We start from the raw sequence: 24,894 nt of genomic DNA, 5'->3' as shown, positions 1-24,894 counted from the left end.
ACGCGTGTTCTCATGCCGCCGGTTGGTGAGTAAATGTTTTTATGTATTGTCATATATCTTACAACTAACTGCAAATGACCTGATCTGTACCATTATTATACACATCAGTTAACTGCATTCTCCATGTCAGCTATGGGTACCTGCTATCATACCCAGAAATGAGGAATAGCTTCCCCAATACTTTCCCACTCCCTCAAATCAAAATTCACTGCTGCCACAACATTTCTGATGCCTCTAGCTTTCCCTGTATGACATATTCAAGTGCAACCCAGAAATCATCAGTTTTTTAAAAATGTCTCAATTAAACATTGACAAGTTAAATTTTGCTATAAGAACTTTTATTGTTAAGTAACAGACAGGAAGATAACTATAAAGAACAAAAATGTTCCGTAGGTTATGGGGCCCTGTGTATATCATCCCTCAGTTTCTAGATGGTTTACCACTTCTGATTTTTAGCTGAATCAGCTAAGACATTGTTTGCATACGTAAAGAAAGCAATCGTTATGAGGTAATGCCCGATAGGTATGCAACGCACCTAATGTACGGGTAATGCGGAAACAACCTTAATTGCCCAAAGCTCTTAGGAAAACTTCTGTAGTCTATGATACTTCCTGGCAGATTAAAACTGTGTGCCAGACTGAGACTTGAACTCAGGACCTTTGCCTTTCTCGGGCAAGTGCTCTACCGACTGAACTACCCAAGCACGACTCGCGACCCATCCTCACAGATTTAATTTGGCCAGTACCTCGTTTCCTACCTTCCAAACTTCACAGAAGCTCTCCTGCAAACCTTGCAGAACTAACATTCCTGGAAGAAAGGATACTGTGGAGATTTGGCTTTACCACAGCCAGGGGGATGTTTCCAGAATGAAGCAATTTTAATCTGCGAGGAAGTTTCATATCAGTGCACACTCCTCTGCAGAGTGAAAATTTCATTCTGGAAACATCCCCCAGGCTGTGGCAAAACCAAGTCTCCACAGTATCCTCTCTTCCAGTAGTGCTGGTTCTGCAAGGTTCGCAGGAGAGCTTGTCTGAAGTTTGGAAGGTAGGAGATGGGGTACTAGTGGAATTAAAGCTGCGAGGATGAGTCGAGAGTCGTGCTTGGGTAGCTCAGTCGGTAGAGCACTTGATCGCGAAAGGCAAAGGTCCCGAGTTTGATTCTTGGTCCTGCACACAGTTTTAATCTGCCAGGAAGTTTCATATCAGCACACACTCCACTGCTGAGTGAAAATTTCATTCTGTAGTCTACGCTTACGATAGTCTGTGGTAGCCTACATTAGCTTTACAACTCTGTTAGCCCACTGTTTTTAAAAAAAAAAGTATTTTCTGCAGGCTTCTTAAAATCATTTTAATTAGAAAGACAATATTCAAAACCATCTGAAAAAGTTGGTTTGGTTGTGCAATGCAGTGTGCAACAACAAAGTAAAAGCACCATGAAGAAACACCCATGTTCCGGCTGTACTCAAATTAAGTCTGACATAATTAATTATGCTTTGCAGTTGTTTAATACACTTTTGGGAAGGCAATATAAAAATTTCTGATGAATGGGAAAGCTCGAGTCGGAAGAACTGGAAAAAGTACAAAAAAAAGGAGGACATTATTGTTGTGACCCTTCATGATACATTTGACGTAGTTTTTCTGCTGTAATAACTACGGGATCAAACTAATTATAAACTTCAAAATTTAATTATCCATTACCAAGGTACTGGAGGTCATGGTAGCAAAATTGTTGCAGAATACCTGCAACACACATTCTATTAACTGCCTTCAAGTTTTACATCACTGTCACAGTGCGTTAATTTTGGTGAAGTTCATAGCAGTGTGCCGGAGATTTTTTGGAAAAGGATTCATGTTAATGAGAATTTTGAAACTGTTTTCTACTTTGTGATGCTATTCATGCGCAAGTTTAATTCCAATCTGAAGTATAGCAAATTTCTGTCCAAATAGTTTGCAGTTTACATGGGACATGAAAAATTTTATAAATGTGTTGCTTTAGTCTCTGTTGGTTTAACCACTGCTGGTTTCTTTTAAAGTGAGAAAACCAGCATCCCCATCACCACAGGGGCCAGGCCCAAAGCTATGCAATAGCAGCCGCAGGTAGGTTTCTTTACCAAATGATCCCAAGCCTGATATGGTTCTGTTTCTGCAAGGTTCCAAGTCTTGATGATACATTTTAAGTGCCCCAGGCCAAAGCTAGAAGAGATTTCTTTAAGATCTTAACCTTATCTTTACTCAAAGATACTTGAATTTTTTAGAGGTTTGATTAAATTTGTGTTGAATACTGCAATAAAAACCATACTGCCAACAAGATGATACCTCTGATGGTGCTGCAGTAAGTGCAACAGTGTGCTGTTCTGGAACCCAACATTTGTCATTCTGTGATGGCCAATACAAATGAATTTGCTGGACCATGCGGGTGCATAAAACTTGTTAGTGTCCTACTGCTCAGAGGTAAAGATGTTTCCAACCCACCACTCTTTTTCATAAATGCATGCTGCATATTTTCCTGGCTCAAGGTGTGATGTTAATATACCTCCTTCATTATTTTCACTAATTTGGACCAAAAAAGGTGATGCATTATTTCAAAACTGCACTGATCTGCAGTATTGTTTCATCAGTTGGCAGAAAATTGTGATTTTCTCTAGTTCTTGCTGGAGTATGCCATGTTTAAAACTCTCTTCTTGTCAGTTTTTATTTTGTTCAATTTCTTCTTAGCCGATGGAAACAAATTTAATGCTCTCAGTGCAGGAGCCAAGCACATTTATAGGTGCAAGAATCTGCCTATTGACTGGCTGTTGCAAGCTTGCTCTTGCTGCTAATTACATTGTTCTACCCCCAGTTCCATCACAGGATGATTTTTCATGACATGTAGCAAAAAAATTCTGTTGTACCATATTTCCAGTCCTTTTTATGATAGCACACATTGAGAAATTTTTTGAAAGTTTTGTTTTGTATGCTGGAGCAATCACTGAAATAATGGATGTGGGAAATCTGAGCAAACTGTATTTTACCCATTTGATCAGATCCTTGACAAAAGCCTGGGCAACAATTGTGTCATGTCACAGACAGTCAGTAGCTACACAAAAACTGATAGATTGGGGAAATAAATGACAAATGGATGGATAGTTGCTTGAATATTTTCCCTGTAAAATCCTTGCATTGCGTCCTGAATGATAAATGAATAATCTTTTGCAAAATCCATTAGGGTTATGTCTTCCTTTAGGCCAAATTTAAGGGCTGTAATATGCAAACATTGATATTTGGTGCTGTAATGATTGTATGACAGACTCTAAATTTTGTTCCTACTTCTTCAGTAAGTCATTCACTGCCATTTACTTTGTGTCCAGAGTGTCCTGTTTGATATCGATCTATTAATTATATGCAATAATTTTTCCTGTGGATCATGCTGTATGACGTAGCTAACAACTGCATATGTGTAGTTTCGGGTCCAGTACAATTGTCTCAACAATCTAGCGTGCATTCTTTAAATTCCAGACTGCAAACTGCAATGCTGAGAAGCTCAAGCAATTATCTAAATTGTAAGGGGTGATTAAACAGTTTCCATGTGAGGGCACTGCTTCAGCATATATGCAATGTAGCACAACTCTGATGTGGGTATATAAGCACCAACAGGCAGACAAGGAATTAGCGTGGTATGCTTATCTTTGCAACTGGCATGTGGTAAATGCAGAAATGTTAACTATGGTGACATTATTACCAAATGTGTCTGAACAGGACCAATCTGTTGCTATTCTTTTCCTGGGCTGCTGAATGACAAAATACAAGTGGACATCCACTGGAGAATGAAGACTGTGCATGAGCCAGCATATATGTTGAAAACCACTATTTTGGAATGGTATGCCAAGTTCCATGATTCAGCACAAGATGCTGATCGCTCTGGGAGGCCAGCCTTTTTTAAGGCCTTGAAGGGTCTACGATTCCTGTCAGAAGAGGATGTGCCACAGGCTGTTACAGACTGCTTCATGCAGCAGTTCATGGTGTTTTACCAAATGGGTACCTTCAACCTGGTGCATTAGTGGAGTGATTGCCTCAACACGCAAGACGATTTTCTTTGATTGGTGTGTTGATTCTGGACTGTATGGTCTTTGAACAGAAACTTTTTATCACCCCTTATATTATGGAGTGGAAAAAAAGAAAATACTGTCTTTGATATTGGGTTCTTGATGTTCTTTGATTTTAAAAAAAACAATAATTTTGTAGAGCTCAACACTTAAAAAAAGAAGTTTTTTTTCCAGTTTTTTTTAAAATTCAAGCTCACTTCCTGTCCATTTCACTTCTGATTTTACTTTCTCTTGACACTACTTAACAATTGTTAAATATAATAAAATATGTAAGGTTTAAATGGAGTGCCAGCAAAATATGGGTGTATTTTCTCTACACCTTTACCTGATCATTGTCTTTTACACTTCATTTGCTACAGTTACAAAAAAGATCAAGTTTTTTAGTACTTTAGAACATGACCTTTCTAATGAAAACAGTGTAAAAGTGTTTGGAGAAACTGTTTTTACAATAAAGTGGGCTGAAAATACCCATTAGTCTCTTTTTACAATAATTTTCAACTTTTTCTAGTGGCTGTTTTTTTCCTCAGCCAAATTTGCTTAAAATTGTCTCAATGAGAATTGTTTATTATTTTTTTTATTATTCCTCATAAGAGAGCACAAAAAATTGTACAAGGCAGCCTAGTTTTGTTTCTTTCAAGTAAATATTGCTGGAGATATTTTGTCTCAAAGTTGCTGAAAACTCAGGGGCGCATTGTTGAAAGCTGCATTACAGGGCCAAACAGATGACTATTATCTCGGCAAGTATTACATCGATGAATGTAAAACTTTGCCAAAGTTCATTGGGAACATGTGCAAATGTTCACACAAAATTTCATCAAATTCCACGATGGTCATGCGGGAACCTTCCCCAAAATTAGACCACTTGGCATGGAATGGTCCACTAATGGTGCAGCTGGCTGCAGGTGACTGGAAACTATGTGGCCAGCGAGTTGGGAGGAGGTGAGTTTGCGGGCATGAGATCAGCAAAAGCATTAGAGGCTGTGCTCGAAACTCTGTCTTGGCATTCCGAATGTGTCCTGCAGCTGGATGGTGCTGGGCACACTCTTGTATCACCACTAGTGTGGAATTCTGTGCCAAACTAAGCTGGTTTCCTCTGTACCTACAGATTAGATTCCCTTGAGTCCTTATGTCTGTGGATTACCTGATAAAAGCTGTCTCAATATCCAGTTGACCGGTATAGCACCTTGGTGTTGTGAAAGTCACAAATGAGGTCTTCCTTTATTTTATCATCTGCTATTGCTGATTTCTCTGTTTTTCCCAGTCATATGTGCCTGGTGTCATCTCACAGAGTTTCGAGATACCGCTGCATTTGATTAATGTATATGTGGCCACATTCACAAGACATGCTGTATATTCCAGGCACATTCAGTTTTAGTGGGTCTTTCACAGAGATAAGGTGCTCTTTTGTCATAGGCACTGGTTGGAAGACAGTTTTTATGTTGGATTTTCCAAGCACCTCACAATCTTTTCTGACAGTGTTCCCAAGTAAGGAAGTAAAGTGTCTCTCTTGTCTTCTTTCTCCTCTTCCCAGTTGGCCGCATATTTTCTCTTCTTTAGTGCCTACTAATCATTATTTCATTGTCTCAGGCATTGTAATTCAGCTGGGAGGCTTTCTTTATTGAACATGAAATGTGCCCCATGTACCAGGATGGTTTGCAATTCCTGCTATTGTGTTAGATGGTGGCAGCTCATTGCAAGCAACTACAAGTCCGTGTGTGTGTCTTCTTCCTATATAATGGATGTACTGACAAAGAAGAAGGCAGATGGTACATGCCATGCACTGTCCGATGCATCTGGAATGCCCTTACAGAGATTAGAGAACAAATCTCCTGCACACTTGCTGTTCCCACCACTGCAGCTTCACTCCCCTCCCCATCTGCCCTCTGAATGGACAGTACCAAGCTGTCTGCAACCATTTAGAGGGGGTTACTGCTCGTATAAATATTATGACATCTGCAGTGCCAGAACATGTTGATTATGATACACTTCGAAACCAAGTAGTATTTTAAGACTGCCATCTGTCTGGAAATCCAAGAGCTTTCCGTCAGGAGTATTACACCAGGAAAGTGTACATTCATAGCAACACAGGTATTAACATGTGTAATTATGATATTTGGACTCTCTTGTTAGTATGGGATGTAGTGAAATAGTGTTCATGGGAACCTGACCTACAGCTCTTCAGCTAATGGTAGTTCAAGATTCCTGCAGATTTTACAAGAAGTTCGGTCATGACATTTCTTTCCTATAATTATATCATCTGCGAAAAATCTCAGAAAGTTGGTAATGAATTCTATCATTGGCTTATGTGGTCTTTATTGACTCAATCAAGACTGCACTCATTTTCAGAATTTATCAACAATCACTTATTTGTGTTCTTCCAAATTGTACAGATATGACTTTCTGCTTATGTTGTAAATGGAGTCTAACACTAAAACTAATACAGTTAAATTTAACTTTAATCATCAACTGTCAGATTTTATTCATCTACATGAATTATGCTGTGAATATTTGAAAATTTGTATTATTTTTGCACTTTTGTGTTTTCAGCTGGTAATTTTATATTGATCTCCTTTTCTAATTTTAGTTTATTGGGGATGAGCTAAAAATGCAGTTTAGAAGTTGTCAAACTTTGCTGATAAAAGTGTGAAATAAGCAGCAGACTAACAAGCATTTCTTTTTAGGACACTTTATTTAGCTTGTGATGGAGGCAAACTGGCTTCTGTTGCTTCCACAGCTACATACAAAGGCAGCCAAGAACTTCTGAAGTCTGCTAATTTGTTGTTCAGCACACTTGAGCCATGTTACATTTGGGTCTACTTGGGTACCCTTTTTGATAAAGCTTGTGGTGCTCAAGCAGTTGTTGATACAGCAAAGATCTCACAACCTGTGGATTTGAAAGTTAACGATGAAGTGAAATCTGTTGGTCAAGGACAACCAAATCTCCTAGAGGTAGAGTATGTTTGAGTGTATTTACCTGAATAGTGGGTTGTAACTTTGGAATTGAGTTGTAATTGTGCCATTCCTTATATGTACTGTCTACTTGTAGAAACTGAGCATATTTTTGAAATTTGTAGACATTGAAACATTGTAGCATTTAGAATTAACATGTAATATGAACATAAAGAAGATCACTGAGTCTTACAGATACCGTATTTACTCAAATCCAAGCTGCGCTTTTTTTTACGGTTTTTGTAATAAAAAAAACTGCCTGCAACTTAGAATCGAGTGCAAAGTAAGTGGAAGTTCTGAAAAATGTTGGTAGGTGCCACCACAACTAACTTCTGCTGTCGAATTTATGAGCGCTACACAGGCATGCTTTGCAGGCACAAAGATAAATACTGGCACCAAAACCTCTGCGTCAGCAAATAAATTAAAAGAATAGGTAGAAGAATGTAAACATAATGCCGTGTATTCTTTTGTGTTTGCTGCTATCTCATTTAAATCCTGTCTGCCTAATAAACTACGAAACTAGAGTGAGACAACAGCAAACACGGAAGAATATACATATCATGTCATGTTTCTATTCGTATTATTCTTAATCTGAATAATGATAGTCAGAAATGAAGCACGGCAAATGACTAGATTTTTAAATCTAAGATGACTCTAATTTCTGTGCAGAATGTAAATGTACTGAAGAGGCGCCTGCAAAGATTTTAATACAGAGAAAAATTTTCGCTAAACTCTCATTCAGAACATCTTCTATCATACGCAGTATATTATTTGGTTCTTGTTGATCATTATCAAAGAAAGCAGCAGTGTAAGTAACAACAAATAGCAGTCTCTTGCCTTTGTTTCACGTTGTTTTTTATTGTAAGCGGCGGTAGCGCGCACAAAAGCGAGCCATGCCGCGAGTGGCTACAGATCGTAAACACTCATTATCAGAATGTGACAACAATGCATGACACAGTACAATAATGCAGTTTCAGCTTAGAGTGACGTAAACAACTATAACAAAGAGAACGGCACTTATCAGATCAAAGCACAATAAGCAATCGATTCAAACCAGACAAAGCACGTGAAAAAGCAAGGGCACCCGTATAAATACGGACAGCGCGCCTGACACATAGCAATGGCTACTTGGTAAATCTTAACTCTTAGGCTTACGACTCGAACCAAAATACTGTAGCTGTATCTTCATCCATTCGACCTAAATTGTGTCTCATGTTACAATGGACCAACTTTGTTTCGATTTGGAGGTGCGGTCTAAGACTTTTCTCTCGTCTTGAATTTCGAGTCTCAAATTCGAGGTGCAACTTAGATTCGGGAAATTTTTTTTTTTCCTTGATTTAGAGTCTCATTTTTCAGGTGCGGCTTAGCTTTGAGTGCGGTTTAGATTCGAGTAAATACGGTAACCACGGAGTTAGCTTTATCTGGTGGTCAGTGCCACTTTGAGGTAGGTAAGGTAAAGCTTTCATCAATCCAAAGGTTGGTTTGAATGCTGAAGCACTTTACTAGGCATGGTCCTATTGGAAATAGTATTCCTTACCTTCCTCCAAATTTTAAACTGACCTACCTGTACCGACCGTTTAACACGGTCCCCAAACCAACATGCAACTCGGCATTTTCCATATTAACCAACCTTGGTGGACGTGAAATAATGATAAGTGACAGATAAAAATCCTAAAGCTGACCAATGTTTGAACCTCATACCTATGGACCCATTGTCAGTCACAAATCCACTGAGGCGCACCTACTTTAAGATAAATAAATAAAAACAACAAAATACCTGACAGAGTAAATGAAACAGATTTCTCAAAAGGGTATAATAAGTTATTACAGTAGTTCACAGTGAATGATGCTGTATTATAGCGATATTTTATACATTTGAATGTTGTGTTATGACACACGAGTTACAAAACACCCTAAGATAAGCAGTAACCTCACTTGCAGATATCAAGTACCATCCCATGACGAGCAATCAAAAACTGCCAGGGATGCTGACAAGTAATGCTCATTTCTTGACTTATACACAGATAACCTCAGCAGTTTGGTCCCATAGGGACTTACTTCTTGACTTATAGAGAGAGGAATGCTTTGGAACACCGCGTATTACGAATGGGTAGCGAAGAAGGAATAGAGCAACAGAGAGGAATAAGAAGAGACATACTGCTTTTGTCATGGCTAGTAAATTCCGATGAAAACTGCAAAAATGTATATTTTTGATAACCCTATATTTGTCAAGGAATAATTCATCATACCAGTACATCAATTCCTCTGTAGTGTAGCTTCAGTGTCACTGTTGTTATGTATCTGAACAACATTTACAGTCCCATTATTAATATTGCCTCAGTGGTGACAAAACCCTAAGTAACAGGTGTGGTTGTCATTGTCAACCCTTCAAAAATATTCAGCCTGATATGAAATAGATCACAAGTTAATTCAGCCCAAAGTGGGTATCTGTACAAAACATAGGCAGTCAATACAGACACATGGGCTAAGCAATAACAAATAAGTGCTTAAGTGCTCAATATGGCTTGTAACAAGCACATTTGCAGCAGCCTAAAAGTTAAGTAAGGTCATATGTAAATAAGGCAAGTGGCAAGATCTGGTTCATTGCCGTATACTGGGAAGTACGACACCGTCATGAAGGAAGTATGTGTACAAACCACTAGTGAGAACAACACTGCAACACAGTCAAATGTGTGTGCTCTTAAGCACACATACGTCTTGTATGTCTGCTTCTGCAAAACAGCTTGTATTAATCACAAACATTTACAATTAAAGTACAGAAACTGTTTTGTTGTCTTGCTTGTGGATGCCAAGGAGTTGGTGGTTCTATGACGGAGAGCAATATAATAAGGTATACGTGTAGTGTTTGATAAACCTCTTTTACTTATCTTGAATTCCACTAGCAAAATCCAGACCACAGAAACTGCTTTGCCACCCTGCTTCTGAATGCCAAGGAATTGGTGGATTCTGTGCAGAGAGCAAAATAATCCCAGTGGCCATACTTTAACTAAGCGCTTTGTTAGAGGTTGCTTCCTATCGGCTGAAGGCTATACTACTTTCCTACTTGATGTCCCGAGCAAAAGTGGCCGAGCAGACGCTAGAGACTTGTTGCAAGCCGCAGAGCGGCGCTAGTCTCGACTTGTGGGTCCAGTGATACTAGTACGGACCGTGGTCGATAACTGCAACCCCTAACAAGTGTGGTATTGAATGTTGATGCCACACAGATAAAGTCCTTGAGACAGGCTGAGTTGGCATATATTGAGCAATAATAGGGGCTGAGTGTCAAGGCACAAAGATTAGGCTAGACAGTCAGAACTAACTGAACTGACAGATGCAACATGCAGTGTGCTTTAAGTCGGATCTGTGGCAGCACTGGTTATGTGGGCTGAGAAGACTGTCTTGCAGCCGGCCACAGATTGCTGGTACAGTCACATGGTTGCTTCCAACATGTAAACATGCACATGTGGTTTCAGTACTGAATGATTCCACAAAAACTAATAGCACCTGCCTCTTCTGGAAATACACAGATCAAAAGACTTTTGACCTCATGGTTAAAACAATACTCTGAATGATTGCTGAATAACTCGCATGTCATTTCTGAAGGACACTGTTTGTAGGTTTGGTTGGGAAATGCTGAGATGCAGATTGCGGTCTCTGTGCACCCATATGTTGTCAGTTAATTCACTGAAAACACAGCAGTCAATTGAATGATGAACAAAGATAGTCCCACATTAAGTATATATGTAAATCAGTGAGCTAGCCAATATTGTCAGAACATAACAATGAAGCTCAAATCACAGTCCAAAAATAAACCAATTACCGCAGGGTCGTCCATCAGTTGTCAGAATGGGCATTGGCTCTTTGACAAGTGACAGGGCAGTCTGCAGCCACCCTGAAATGTATTGCAGTTGTTTTGTTTTGTCACATGACCAGGTGGCAGCAGATGTTTCTTTTGCACCACACTTACCGGACTCTGTGGGTGTATTCATAATTATATCGTTTGATCCATTGATATGTCATGTGGGATTACAATGGTATTTTCAGAACATAATATGGCTAAGGAAATGCTCAACAATTTCAGTAGTAGGTGCAAAATGAAAAATCATGCTTGTTTAGAAGCAGCGTACTATCAGAGTTAGAAGAATGAGTTCCTTTTCCATAAAGCTTGTGCTTGTGTGTGTGGTACCAGTTGGGTCTGTCAGTAGATTGGGTTTCACTAGGCATTGTGCACTCAAGAGGTATGGAAAGGGGAGGCTGGCAAAGTGTATAGGTGACAGTGTAGTTGGTTGTGGTGGAATCACTCATGGAAAATTTCCTGTATTAGTTGGTGTTAGAGCTGCACCTTTTTTTAAATTGAAGTCAGCTGGTAGGTATACTTGCTTAAAGGAAGTCCCTCTATCTAAGGGCTCACATTCAGAGCATGTCACGTTTCCAAGTAGAGAAGGAATTAGTATAATTTATCAAAATATAAGAGGTATTAGAGATAATGTTAGTGAACTGCTTATAGATGTTGACTTGAGATTATTAGTATGTCAGAGCACCACTTAAATAATTTGACAATTCAGAGGCTTCTTTTACCAGGGTACAGATTAGCTGGCTGTTTTTCAAGGAGTTCCTTTCGGGGTGAGGTAGTGGCTATGTACGTAAAAAACAGTATTCCATTGAGTCCATAGGCGTATCACAGCACTGCACTAAACAGGTATTTGAATGTTGTGCAGGGGCAGTTGAATTTAGTGAAACTAAACTTGTAATGGTTGTTGTTTGTAGGTGCCCTAATTCTGACTTCAGAGTGATTCTGCTCAAGCTAGAGAGGGTTGTTAATTCACTTTGTAGGAAGTACCAGAAATTATTTATATGTGGTGACTTCAATATTAATTTTGTATATGATAGTGTAAGAAAAAGGATGTTGGTAGATCTCCTAAATTCATATGATCTGATGCAGACTGTGTTTTTTCCAACTAGGGTGCAAAGGAACAGTAGCACAGCCATAGACAATATTTATATTCATTCTTCATTACTAGATGGTCATTCTGTTAGTAAAAGGGTGAATGGCTTGTCAGACCATGATTCCCAAGTTTTAACACTAAAAGGTTTTTGTACTCAGATGTCACATGTAATTACAAGCTAATGCAACAGCAATAGAGAGTTTTTTAAACCTTGTCAAGGAACAAGAGTGGCAGGATGTTTATAGTGCCAATAACACAGATGATAAATATAATGCTTTCCTTAGCACATTTCTCATGCTCTTTGAGAGTTGATTTCTGTTAGAATGTTGCTAAACGGGGTACTAGTAGTAATAGGCAGCTCGGGTGGCTGACTAGTGGGATAAGGATATCATGTAGAACACAGAGGGAATTATATCAGAATGTTGGAAGTAGTCACATTCAAGCTATAGTAGCCCATTACAAATAGTATTGTAAGGTGCTTAAAAATGTCATTAGGAAGGCAAAAAGTATGTGGTATGCAAATAGAATAGCTAATTTGCAGGATAAAATTAAAACCATGTGGTCAGTTGTGGAGAAAGTGTCTCGTCAGCAGCACAAGATCGATGATATAAAGTCAGTTCGTAGTAAAAATATTTCTGTTACTGATAAATCAGATACATGTACAGTATTTAACAATCATTTTCTCAGCGTTGCTGGTGAATTAAGTAAAAATTTAGTTTCTACAGGGAATCATATAACTTTCTTGGCAAATGCCTTTCCGAGATTGATGTTCGAAATACTCCTCTGTGATACAGCCAAGGGGGAGTTTGAGTCAGTAATTAAATCACTGAAGACTAAGGACTCTCATGGTTATGATGGAGTGCCTAGCAGAATATTAAAGTACTGTGCTGCACATGTTAGCCCTGTACTTAGCCATATTTGTAATTTTCCCTTTAGGAATGGTCAGTTTCCTGTACAATTAAAGTACTCAGTAATAAAGCTGCTTTACAAAAAGGGAGAAAGGGATAATGTAGACAATTTTAGACCTATTTCTATGCCATCAGTGTTTGCTAAAATTATTGAAAAAGCTGTATATGTAAGAACAGTTGATCATTTTATACCCATGATTTGCTATCAAATGTACAGTTGGCCTTTAGAAGTCAGTTTAAGAACTGAAAATGCTATATTCTCTTTTCTCTATGAGGTACTAGATGGGTTAAATAAAAGGTTTCGAATGCTAGGCACATTTTTTGATTTAACTAAGGGGTTTGATTGTGTTTATCACAAAATATTGCTCCCGAAGTTGGGCCATTACAGAATATGGGGAGTAGCTCCCAATTGGTTCACGTCTTACTTTAGCCACAGACAGCAAAAGTTCCTTATTCACAATGTTGAGAATGGCTGTGATGGTGGGGTCTGAGTGGGGTATGGTCAAGTGAGGGGTGCCCCAGGGATCAGTGTTGGGTGCATTCCTGTTTCTTATTTATATAAATGATATGCCCTCTAGTTTTATGGGTAACCCTAAAATATTTCTGTTTACTGATGACATTAGCTTGGTAGTAAAGGATGTTGTGTGCAACATTGGCTAGGTTTCAAATAGTGCAGTTCATGACCAAAGTTCATGGCTTGTAGAAAATAAACTAATGCTAAATGACAGTAAGACTCAGTCTTTACGGTTTCTAACACACAATTCAACAAAACCTGACATTTTAATTTCACAGAACAAGCATATAATTAGTGAAACTGAACAGTTCAAATTTCTAGGTGTTCAGATAGATAGTAAACTGTAGTGGAAAGCCCATGTTCAGGATCTTGTTCAAAGACTTAATGCTGCCATTTTTACTATTCGAACAGTATCTGAAGTGAGTGATCGTTCGACACGAAAATTAGTCTACTTTGCTTATTTTAATTTGCTTATGTCATATGGTATTATATTTTGGGGTAACTCTTCCCATTATAAAAGGATATTTTTGGCTCAGAAACAGGCGGTTTGGGCAATAAGTGGTGTAAGTTCACGAACCTCTTCTTGACCCCTGTTCACGAGTCTGGGTATTTTGACATTGGCCCCTCAGTATATATATTCCTTACTGTCATTTCTTGTTAACAATATTAGCTTATTCCCAAGAATAAGCAGCTTTCACTCAGTTAATACTCACAGAAATAAAACCTGCATTTGGATTGGACTTCCTTAACTCTTGTGCAGAAAGGTGTGCAGTATACTGCTGCATCCATTTTCAATAAGCTACCATTTGAATTAAAAAATCCTAGCAGTAAGCCATGTGCCTTCAAATCGAAGCTGAAGAGTTCCCTCATGGGTCATTCTTTCTATTCTGTCGAGGAGTTCCTTGAAATATTAAGCTGATTCTTGTTGTATTGTGGATTGCATTTACTTAAACTTATGGATTGACTTTTTTCAGGTTCATAAACATTTTATTTTTATTTGTTATTACTTTTATGTTGTAATTTCATGTACTCACATGTTCAGTGACCTTGTATATTTGCTCCTCAATTTGGTCCTACAGAACTTGACGTGTAAATAAAAATAAATAAATTTTCACAGTGAGGACAGTGTTGTATTCATTATGGCATGTTTGTTGTCATATAAGTGTTTTTTCAATTTCAACCCATGAAGAACATTTGACAGTACTGGTACAGCTTGTGTTTCAAATATACCCCTTTGTTAACTTGTTAAGCATTAACGTAAATGGATGCATCCATTTCTAATAAAAACTCAGCACTGAAGAATAAAGAAATAAAAGTAAACATGTCATTTTGTATATGAATTTGTTTGTATTTTATCATAATTTATCCAAATCCTTCTATTTCAATGATGAAATAATAGACTGATGTTTTGATATTCAGCATTTTAACATAAATGACACTGCTGTGATACTAAAAGTGCAAAATTAACTGGAAAAGAAATTTTGTCATCTGCAAATGTACTTACATAAAGGAATATTGTAGGTTTAATAAACATAGATTCTTTTGAATCTGGATTATAATAAGTAATGTATTGTTTGATTAATTTGAGCATTAGTTTTCATAGTTTCAGGAAACTGATATATTGTTTTTGTTTTTATAGGTATGTACACTTGCAGAATTCCTTCTGGATGCTGTATCTCTTGAGGCATATATGGACACCACGAGTGAGCATTTACCAGGACTCTTTCTTCACATTATTTGCAAGTTAACAGAGCATTGTGATAATCTCTCAGCAGAAGATATAGCACGTTCTCTCCAACTGTGTGCAAAAATACTTTCAAAAGTGCAGCCCTCAGTGGTAGCGGTTAGTTCACTAAATGGGAAATCAGCAAGTGATCAGATAGACACAACCATTAACCAAATATGTAGCCCCATAGAGCACAGCAAGTCTTTACCAGATATTACTGATAAAAGCAAAAAATCAAGAACCAGTGGTAAGGGTTCAAACAAAAACAAGAAATCAAAGTTTCGCTTGAGACAGTCTGGTGAGAAAAATGAAGTCATTGATGAAATTAGTCCTGTTGTAGTAACAGTGAGTTCCAATTCTCAAGAAAATTTATGTGAAGAAAGGACAGTTGATGAATCTGCTGCTGAAGTTACAGTCAATGGACATCTGAACATTAGTATTAGTAGTTCAGGAAAACTCAGTCCCAATCTGTCTTACGGAAGTGCAGCACAGCAAACAGATACTGAAACTAGTTTGATGGGAAGTGAAGCTGATATAACTAGTCAGTCAGTTTCAGAAGAGTCGTCTGAACCTCCTTTATTGCCTTCAAAACAGCAGTCACTGCTTGAAGAGTGCTTAAAACAGTATAAAATATTCTATGTGAAGTTTATGTGTAATAAACGGTTAATGGGCTGTGATGTGGAATCTCTCTTCAAACAACTTATTATTCATCCACAAGAAACAGATGATGAAAGGACTGAAAAGCTTATATGTATTTTGAATAGGTGTTTGGAAAGCAATGATCACAGTTGTCAGTTCTGCGAAGAAATTACAGAGCTGGAAAAACATAACTATTCTACTCTATCAGGAAGAAATGACAATAGAAGGAAAATATACTTTTGCAAGTCTAATGCCCAAGAGTGGGAATCACCTGTAAAAGTATCATGCAATCTCTTGGTGGAACTGTCCACATTTCCCACTTACTGTCTTCCAGAAACACCGATAGACGAGCCAACAGGTAAAATACTGTGCTTTTTACTTCAGTTGATTTTACTAATACATGTACAGCCTCGATTGCTTGAGGCAATCGCTATAGTACATCTGTATGTTCAAAGTAATAGTTTTTTGTGTTGAACCTAAACAGCTGTTGTAAAATATTGATGATTAGTTGATATTTATTTGATCTACATAAGAGAGTTGCAGCGATAGCTGTCACTCAGTAAATTTGTGAAGTTTACAGACAAGATGAACTGCAGTTGAACCACTGAAAGAATGTCATTGACAACCAGCGATTGCGTTGCCAATGGTACTATGCTGCTGTTTGTTGTTACGATGTGTCGGTAGCCTAACTACGAATATCACACCAGAAAATTGTAGAGCTGTTGCGATGTCCGACTGCTGAAGGTTGAAAAAACTCTTATAGCCTTGAGGGATCAAACCATACTCTCATCACGGTTAAAAAGAAAAGGTTTAGAAATGTATGTTGAGTTAAAGATTACAATGTTTCAGTATTTAAATACACATTTTAATGCATAGGTGCACCTCTTACCTGCATCTTATGGGAGAGAGTGGACTCCACAGTCTTCAATATGTTCACTCTTATTAGCCATATCTCCTATGTCACTGTCGCCATCTTCCCTGCTGTTGCTGCTGCCACTGCTGTTACTGCTCCTGCTGCCATCGTACTCTAATGTTGTTACTGACTCTTACACTCCTTGTTCCAGTGCACCTTCTTGTTGCAATGTCTGTTCTAAGATGTGCCACCTATCTGTGACAGTACTGTTCCATTTTGTGGGAGTAATACTGCCCAATGCCTCATGCACAAAAAATTTGATGTGTCTTAATTTATTACTATTATTTCTATCTGCAAAACATGATTTCAACTGAGCCCAGATAAGTTATATTGCACTGAAATGGCAATGATATCGTAGAAGGTGCAACACTATCTGGCCGTTTTCTTCTGCAATTTTGTCACTATCATAAATGATATTAAGTGATTTATGCTCTTTCATGATTTTGCTTTTCTCATTTCCCTATCAAATGAATATGTGCCATTCTTTTCTAGCTGGTTTGCTATGTTCACTCTTCCTGCTGCTTCATGGAGGGGCTGTATTTAATTAAGAGTAGTATTGTGCATAATTGACTATTGTAGTGGAGTTCTTTTCTATGTGTGGAATCAAAGAGTGTATGAACTACTCTTCAAATTTAGTTGCCATCATTTCTTCATGGTAGTTCTCAGATTTCTTTGATGCAAATAACGACAAAGCCTTTGCAGTAAACTCACTGATTGCTCCACCATGTAAAAGAATGAGCTGCTGCCTTTTCCACCCTCATGCAGTATCATCAGTCCATACAGCTGATCTGAAATGATCAGCATTTACTCACATTTTGTACAACCAAATGATTTTGTTTGATTTGTAGTTAGACACTAACCGCAAAATATGGCATCTTCAGACAATGACATCCTCCTGTTCAACCAGAACTCTTCTTCCAGAAAATGTTTTCCATCAGAACCCTGTCTTCTTTAGTACCACTGAAAGGCTGGTTTTTCCTCCGAAAAACAGTTCACTATCTCATAGTGAGAGAAACAGCTTCCTTTAGGCGGACTACTCTTTCCATGTGTAATAGTCATACGTATTTCGCCAAATAGCGTCCTTTTGAAACTTATCGAGTTCCGTCATTTTAGTAGCACAAACGCTAGTTTTTCCTGGAGTCGAAAGTGCAGCAGTTGGTTCCTGTAGATCTCCACCACACCACTCCTTCAGTATTTCCTTTACAGAGGTCGTTCTAATTTTCAGAGCTGCAGCAACTCATTCAGTGATGTTCAGCAACGATATAACATGCTCACTGTTATTCCTTTCGTCCTAAAGGTAACATTATATATATGAGCTCACAAGATTGACGCTGTAAGATAACACCCCTGCCTACTTTCCTGCAGCCTGAGAAAGAGACCATATCACATCCATTTGAAATTACGAGGAAGACGTCTTAGAGCACATGATAACATGAACCGATTTGGTTACTCAATCCGTGACAGAGGATAAGTACGGGACAGACACTTTGCAGCCACTGAGAGCTACCATGCATGACTGTGAGTTGTAAGGTAGCAATGTGGGACTGTCACCATGGCAACATTAATTAATTCCAGAGCTTGGTTTGGCGTTAAAGTGTCCCCTCCAGACAGTGAGCTACATTTGTGTGAAGTGTCAGTGATGTTCTTCCTGCAGGCTGACAATACGTAGAGTCCTTGTGTATGATATCTCTCTTTAGTCTGAACCTATGAGACCTCAGCTATATTCATTCTGTTGCATCATGCTTCATGTGTATATAAATCTTGATAGTGTAACAAAAATATGGAAGGGATAGATTGCTATTCTCCCTTCCACATGACCTAGTCACATGTGGCCAAATACTCCAAGGATCTCATTGAAGCCTTCACAGACTGAAATTACCCTCCCAGACTAATCCAGCAACAAATCTCCTTTACCTTGCTTCACCAGTCCTATACCATCCCCCACATATACACTGTCTGGCCACAAGGAAGCACTCCTCTTGGAACTCAGTACCACACAAGACTGGATTAGTTTAGTCACATTCTCTGCAACAGTGTTGACTATCTCTCTTCCTACCCTGAAATGAAAAATATCCTCCACACTATCCTTCCCACCTCTCCCACAGTGGGATTCTGCCGCCCACACAACTTATGCAATATCCTTGTTTATAGCTACTCCACCCTGCTCCCAACCTGTTATGTCTTGGCCCATATCCCTGCAATAGACCCAGATGGAAGACCTGTGCCATACGTCCCCCCTCTACTACCTACTCCAATTCTGTCACTGATATCACTTACCCCATCAAAGCCAAGTCCACATGCGAAAGCAGACAAGTGATTGCCAACTTAGTTGCAATCACTGCAATGCATTCTACGTGGGCATGACAACTAAAAAGCTGCCTGTCCACACGAATAACCACTGCCAAACTATAGCCAAGAGACAGCTGGACAACCAGTTCCTGAACATGCTGCCCAAAACGATGTGTTAGTCCCTGTCACTTCCACTTGCCTATCCCCTTCCTTGTTCCTTACTCTAGTACTGCACACACTTTGCACCCCTCAGTACACGTACATAGTTCTCTCCTCTCTACTGTGCACAGCCTTCTAATGCTGCTCCTAACAGTAGAGATGGGAAAAACATGCTGGTTAAAACTAATACCAGTATTTTTTGGTATTTGTTTGGTCATAGTTGTAACAGTTTGTTTTTTCATTTTTTACATGTAAGCAGGTACAAAAACAGGCATATAATTTGCCATAGCAGCAGTGCTAGAAGTTTTGTAAATTTTTTAAAAAAAGAATGTAATTTTTATTCTTAAAATCTCGATTGCTTTGAAATAAAATGTCATTATCGAAAATGGGAAAATTGATCAGTGCTATTTTAATGATGATGCCAACGGCTAGAAAGGAACAACAAATGTATGACGTTGCTACATGGTGTTGTGTTTTAGATGGTATGCATGTACATGCAGTGTTCAAGACTTTCCCATATACAATATAGATTCTCATTTTGTCCTTTTACATCAGTTGTATTGCAGAATGGCATCATCTGTAGTTTGGGAGTATTTTATGAAATGTGGTAGCAATGAAGTACAGTGCTTCATTTGCTTTAAAGGACGAAAAGTGGGCATGGTACAATAGAACTGTGACATTATATAAGGAGAAACCATACACAGTGTTCCTAGGAAGAGAAGGTAAATTTGACTGACATACCTATAACTTCATTGATGTGCTATAAACTTTATATATAAACTTAGCCCTTAATTTTTTGGTTGCTTCAGAGTGAAAAATTGATACCATTCAAAAATGATGATGCAGGAAGGTCAACAAAATGTGACATTTAGCTCTCACCATCACCATGTCCATCTCCTTCATCTTTACCATCTTTGCTAGAGACATTGAGACTGATGTCTGCCTCAGGCTCCACCCCATGTAGATCAAGATTTTCTGCTCCTTCCCTTTCATTAGAATTTTTCAATCTTTGCTCAACATCTATATTTACTACTGAAAATAACAGCATCAAAAAACCGAAAATCACTTATTTTGTAAACTGATTATTTTGAGCAGTTTTAAAGAGTATGTTAAACTGAAGAGAGGGAAAAAATAGTAAAAGTAAAACCAGTTGTTTCAGTGATTACCTCTATCCCTACCTAGCAGCTCTGTCCCATCATATCTGTGCCCATACAGCCAGCATTAGCATATTCTCCCACCCCTACCCTGATACTGCACCCCTTCCGTGCCCCATGCATCTTCCTTACTCCAACTATCCAAACCTGTTAGATTGTTGCTCATGTCAGACACAGGTGCAGTCAGGACTTTGTGCTCAGAGACAGTGGCATGGGTGTATGAGTTGTTATTGTTGAGTGAATGTGTGTGTTTTTTATATCTGAAGAAGGACTTTGTCCAAAAGCTGATATATTTCTAGCATTCTTTTTCACTGTGTCTGTCTGTGACTCAGCGCCCCATCTGTGTAGTGAGTGCAATCTGCGCTTTCCATATTGTTGTTATTATATCCTGGACTGTCCACTGTTCAAATCTTGATCGTGATATTTTAACAGCATCTGTCATATGAAACTGAAATTTATACTGCGTGCCAGTAAAACAGAAATGAGCATATGAAAGTACTCAAATGGAGTCCAATTTTGTTAGTTATCAGAATGTTGTGCTAACTGAAATTCACATCCCAGAAGGATGCATCAGAAGTTTGTTATAGCCTGATCTAGTGAAGGGAGGCCCTCATGGAGGTAAATTCAATTTTAATCAAGTATGGGAATTAAAAACGGCAGCTGAACAGTTTGTGCACCTACTCACGCAGTAAGCCAGTATGCTAACAGTCGTGGTAGTGAGAAATCCACATTGTTTCTCGTACAAATAAGGTAGCTGTTCAAAATGAGCTGCACAATTGATATCGCCAAGCAAAAAGTCTCAAAGCTGTTGACATTCATTGCAAACTTTTGTGCTATATGTAGACAGGACAGGACAAGTGAAGGTGTTGTATGTCAATAGTGCCATTCATTATGGTGACAGAAGTGGCCATTTGTTTGTAGTCATCAATGAAATGGTACAGACAGTTGATGAAAAATTCCTGATAATTAGCATTTCATGATATCTCAAGTTTTGGACAACTTTTTGTAGATTTGTCAGTGTTGTGCACAGGGGATTTAAACTTCTCTGCTCTTTGGATTCCGAAACTCCTTCCTTGTAATCTCAAAACTGTGTGGATGAGTGTTTTCATGACTTTCTTTTTCGTATAGTGTTGAAGCAGAAAGCCTACTGACAGTTTTATTCTTGATGACCAAACCTGGGCTTCCTGCGTTAAACCAGGGATGAAACAACAGTCATTGATGAGGGGGCGGGGGGCTTCCATTTCACTCAACAAATTGAAAAAAGCACACCATATTTTATCATCCAGACATGTTGTGACTACCACATTTTGGGATGCCAAAGGGACCATGTTTGTGTATTGTATGGGATGTGCAAGGACAGTCAATTCTGAAGTGTACTGTCAAACATTAAGAGAATGGAAAAGAACCATTCAAAACAAATGCCACAGTCTCTTGACCACCAATGTCGTTTTCACGGCAATGTTCAGCCACATTCTACCCAGCAAACATAAGAATTGTTGCCTCAGTTCAAGTATGACTTGTTTAATGACCCTTACAGCCTAGTTGTGGCTCCAAGTGATTTTCACCACTTCATGCATATGAGAAAGTGGCTTGGCTCCCAACATTTGGATTTTTATAAAGAACCTCAAGAGCTGTCATGAGTTGATTGCAATCTCAGGGGGTGAAATTTTATGCAAAGGAATTTATCAACTCAAGTTATGTGCTTAAATTTGAATGATGATAATATAGAGAAGTAATTTAGATTTGCTTCCAATATTCTAGTTACTCATTTACTGGGATTTAAAACTTTTCCAGCATACATATTGTTCCACAAATTTGAGCACACCCTCTCCTCTACATATTTTTTATTTTAATAACGAGTTTTATGAGAATCAGATGGTGTCGCCATGGGGAGTCCTTTGTCTTCCCTGGTGGCCACGCAGTGGCTAGCACACTGGACTCGCATTCAGGAGGACGACGGTTCAATCCCGCGTCCGGCCATCCTGATTTAGTTTTTCTGTGATTTCCCTAAAATCGCTCCAGGCAAATGCCGGGATGGTTCCTTTGAAAGGGCACAGCCGACTTCCTTCCTCTTCCTTCCCTAATCCGATGAGACCGATGGCCTTGCTGTCTGGTCTCCTCCCCCAAAAACAACCAACCAACCAACCTGGTGGCCAATCAATCTATGGAAGATTTTGAGGAGTGAGCACTCCTCTTAGCAACTTTTAAACCAATAGTATTCTGGTGATATGTGGATGATACTTTTATAGGTCAGCCTCATGGTTTGGATCGTCTGTGAGAGTTGCTACAACATCTGAACTTCATACATGAAAACAAAATTTACTATGGAGTTGGAGAAGGAGGGTTGACTGCCGTTTTTAGACGTCTTGGTGCGATGTAAGAGCGATGGAACACTTGGTCTTTCAGCATATAGAAAGCCCACTCACACAGACCTTTACTTGCAAGCTGCTAGTTACCACCACCCAGTACAAATGATGGGTGTTTTGAAGACCTTGATCCACCGAGCCCACGTCATCCCTGACACCGATAGTGTGCAAATGGAACTGGAGCCCCTGCAGACTATTTCTGAAAATGGGTATTCATTCCAGCTAGTGGAGAGAGCGCTGCAGACCTGTAAACGACAGAGCAAGAACAGGAAGTGGCTTTTAAAACGATTCCCTATTTACCATATATTGGTAATATTTCAGCGCAAATAGGCAGAATACTAAGAAAATATTGCCACATAGAAGAAGGTGTAATTAGGTGAATGACAAATACTAACTTCCCTTAACGAAGGTTTATTCAGCACTTGCACATAACAAGAGCGTGGAGCGAACTGCCTTCGACCAGATCACATACGTTGTATATACAGTTACAGAACATTCTAGCACAATAATTCTTGACATTTGTGGATACTTCTAGAATGTACTGGAACCAAATATAGAAATTAAAATTTTACAGTTCAGGTGAGTTTTCAACTGATGCAACAGTCTAGTATCATAACTACTACACCACAGTGACTGTGCTACTCAGCTTCTTCTGCGACATTGCTTCCTCCTTAAGAGAACAGTGTCTCGGTGTTAAGTCCTTCTAGTCCGGGAACAAGTCATCGGTCCTGCATACTCTGACTCCCGATTGCTGATGTTCGCCCTGGCGGTGATCTTCTTAGAACTTCCTTTGTTGCTACACTCTTCTTCACCTTTCCGCTTGTTGCCTGTTGCTGGAGCTTCAAATTTACCCTGGGTTGCAGGATCCATATAGGGCTTCATTTGAAGGACGTGGACCGCACCTCTGATCTTTCATCTTCTTATGTTGGAGTTGAAATCCTCAACTTCATAAATAACATCAGGCAACTGTTTTACAACCTTATAAGGTCCAAAGTAGTGCCTGAGGAGCTTCTCAGAGAGACCAACCTTCCGAATAGGAGTGAAGATCCAGACGAGGTCACCAGGCTGGTAGACAACAGGGCAGTGACTCGCGTCATACCATCGGCAATCGTTTTCTTGAGCCTGCAGCGTGCGGAGTCTTGTTTGGCGGTGTTGTAGGCAAATGTCACGAAAGGTAGCACCTCATCCCAGTTGCTCTGCTCAACATTGACGAACGTCCGCCAAGGTCTTATTAATGCATTCAGTAAGCCCGTTAGTTTGCGGATGTTAGGCAGTCGTCATGTGATGAGTAATGTTGCACTGACAGTTTATCTCTGTCACAACTTTGTCTCTGTAAAAAACTTTCCCTTGATCCGTAATTAACGACCTTGTGGCACCGTGTTTTAATACAATGTCTTCCACAATGAATTTGGCTACCTTGAATGCTTTGGCTGTTTTCACAGCTTTTGCAATGGCATAGCATGTCAGATAATCAGTGCAAGCAATAATCCACCTATTGCCACTAGCAGACGTTGGAAATCGTCCGAGGAGGTCAATCCCAAATGCTGGAAAGGCGTTTCTGCTGAAGGAATTGGTATGAGTTGGCGGTTCTTTCTGAGGAACTGCCTTTCTCCTCTGGCAGTCTCGACAGTGCAACACATAGTGACGGACACCTCTAAATAAACCTGGCCAGAAAAATCTCTTGCAGATCCTATCATATGTCTTAACAAATCCTAAATGTCTGGGCTCAAGTGTGTCATGGAATTTCTGTAGAACATCTAAGTGCATGTGTTTAGGAGACACTGGTAGCCACCTCTTTCCAAATGGATCAAAGTTTTTCTTCCAAAGTAATCCATTAACTACCTTAAATTGTCCTTTCACATCCTCTGACCGATTTTAGGCAAGCATAATTTGAGATATCATGGCATCGTCCTGCTCAGCAGAGAGATCCTGAAGTGCAGCTTGACAGTCACTGTCTTCATCCTATCTTCATCAAAGTCTTGATGGTCGGTGTTTTCTTCCACTTTTGTACGCTATGGTAATGTCATACTTTTGAATATGTAGTGCCCACCTGGCGTGTTGTCCCGTTGGATCCTCAAGACCTGTCAACCAACAAAGTGAATGATGATCTGTAACAACTTTGAATGGCCTTCCATAGAGATACTGTAGATATTTGCACATGACCTGGATCACAGCAAGACATTATCTTTCTGTAGTTAGTAGTTTCTCTCGGCTTTTGTAAGTGTCCTAGAAGCATAGGCTATGACCCTC

The 24,894-nt window shown here is 39.1% G+C and overlaps 1 protein-coding gene across 1 annotated transcript in view; it reads left to right on the top strand.

Moving 5' to 3' along the window:
* Positions 1-24,894, top strand: part of LOC126199686 (protein dopey-1 homolog) — a 376,916-nt gene that overhangs the window by 73,698 nt on the left and 278,324 nt on the right. The window contains exons 10-11 of the mRNA XM_049936615.1: positions 6,763-7,030; positions 15,038-16,121. Of these exons, the coding sequence (XP_049792572.1) occupies positions 6,763-7,030; positions 15,038-16,121 (1,352 nt within the window). The remainder of the gene's footprint in view (positions 1-6,762; positions 7,031-15,037; positions 16,122-24,894) is intronic.

This window comes from Schistocerca nitens, chromosome 1 (assembly GCF_023898315.1).
Source record: "Schistocerca nitens isolate TAMUIC-IGC-003100 chromosome 1, iqSchNite1.1, whole genome shotgun sequence".
Classification (NCBI taxonomy): domain Eukaryota; kingdom Metazoa; phylum Arthropoda; class Insecta; order Orthoptera; family Acrididae; genus Schistocerca; species Schistocerca nitens.
This window is presented reverse-complemented; position numbering and strand designations above follow the sequence as displayed.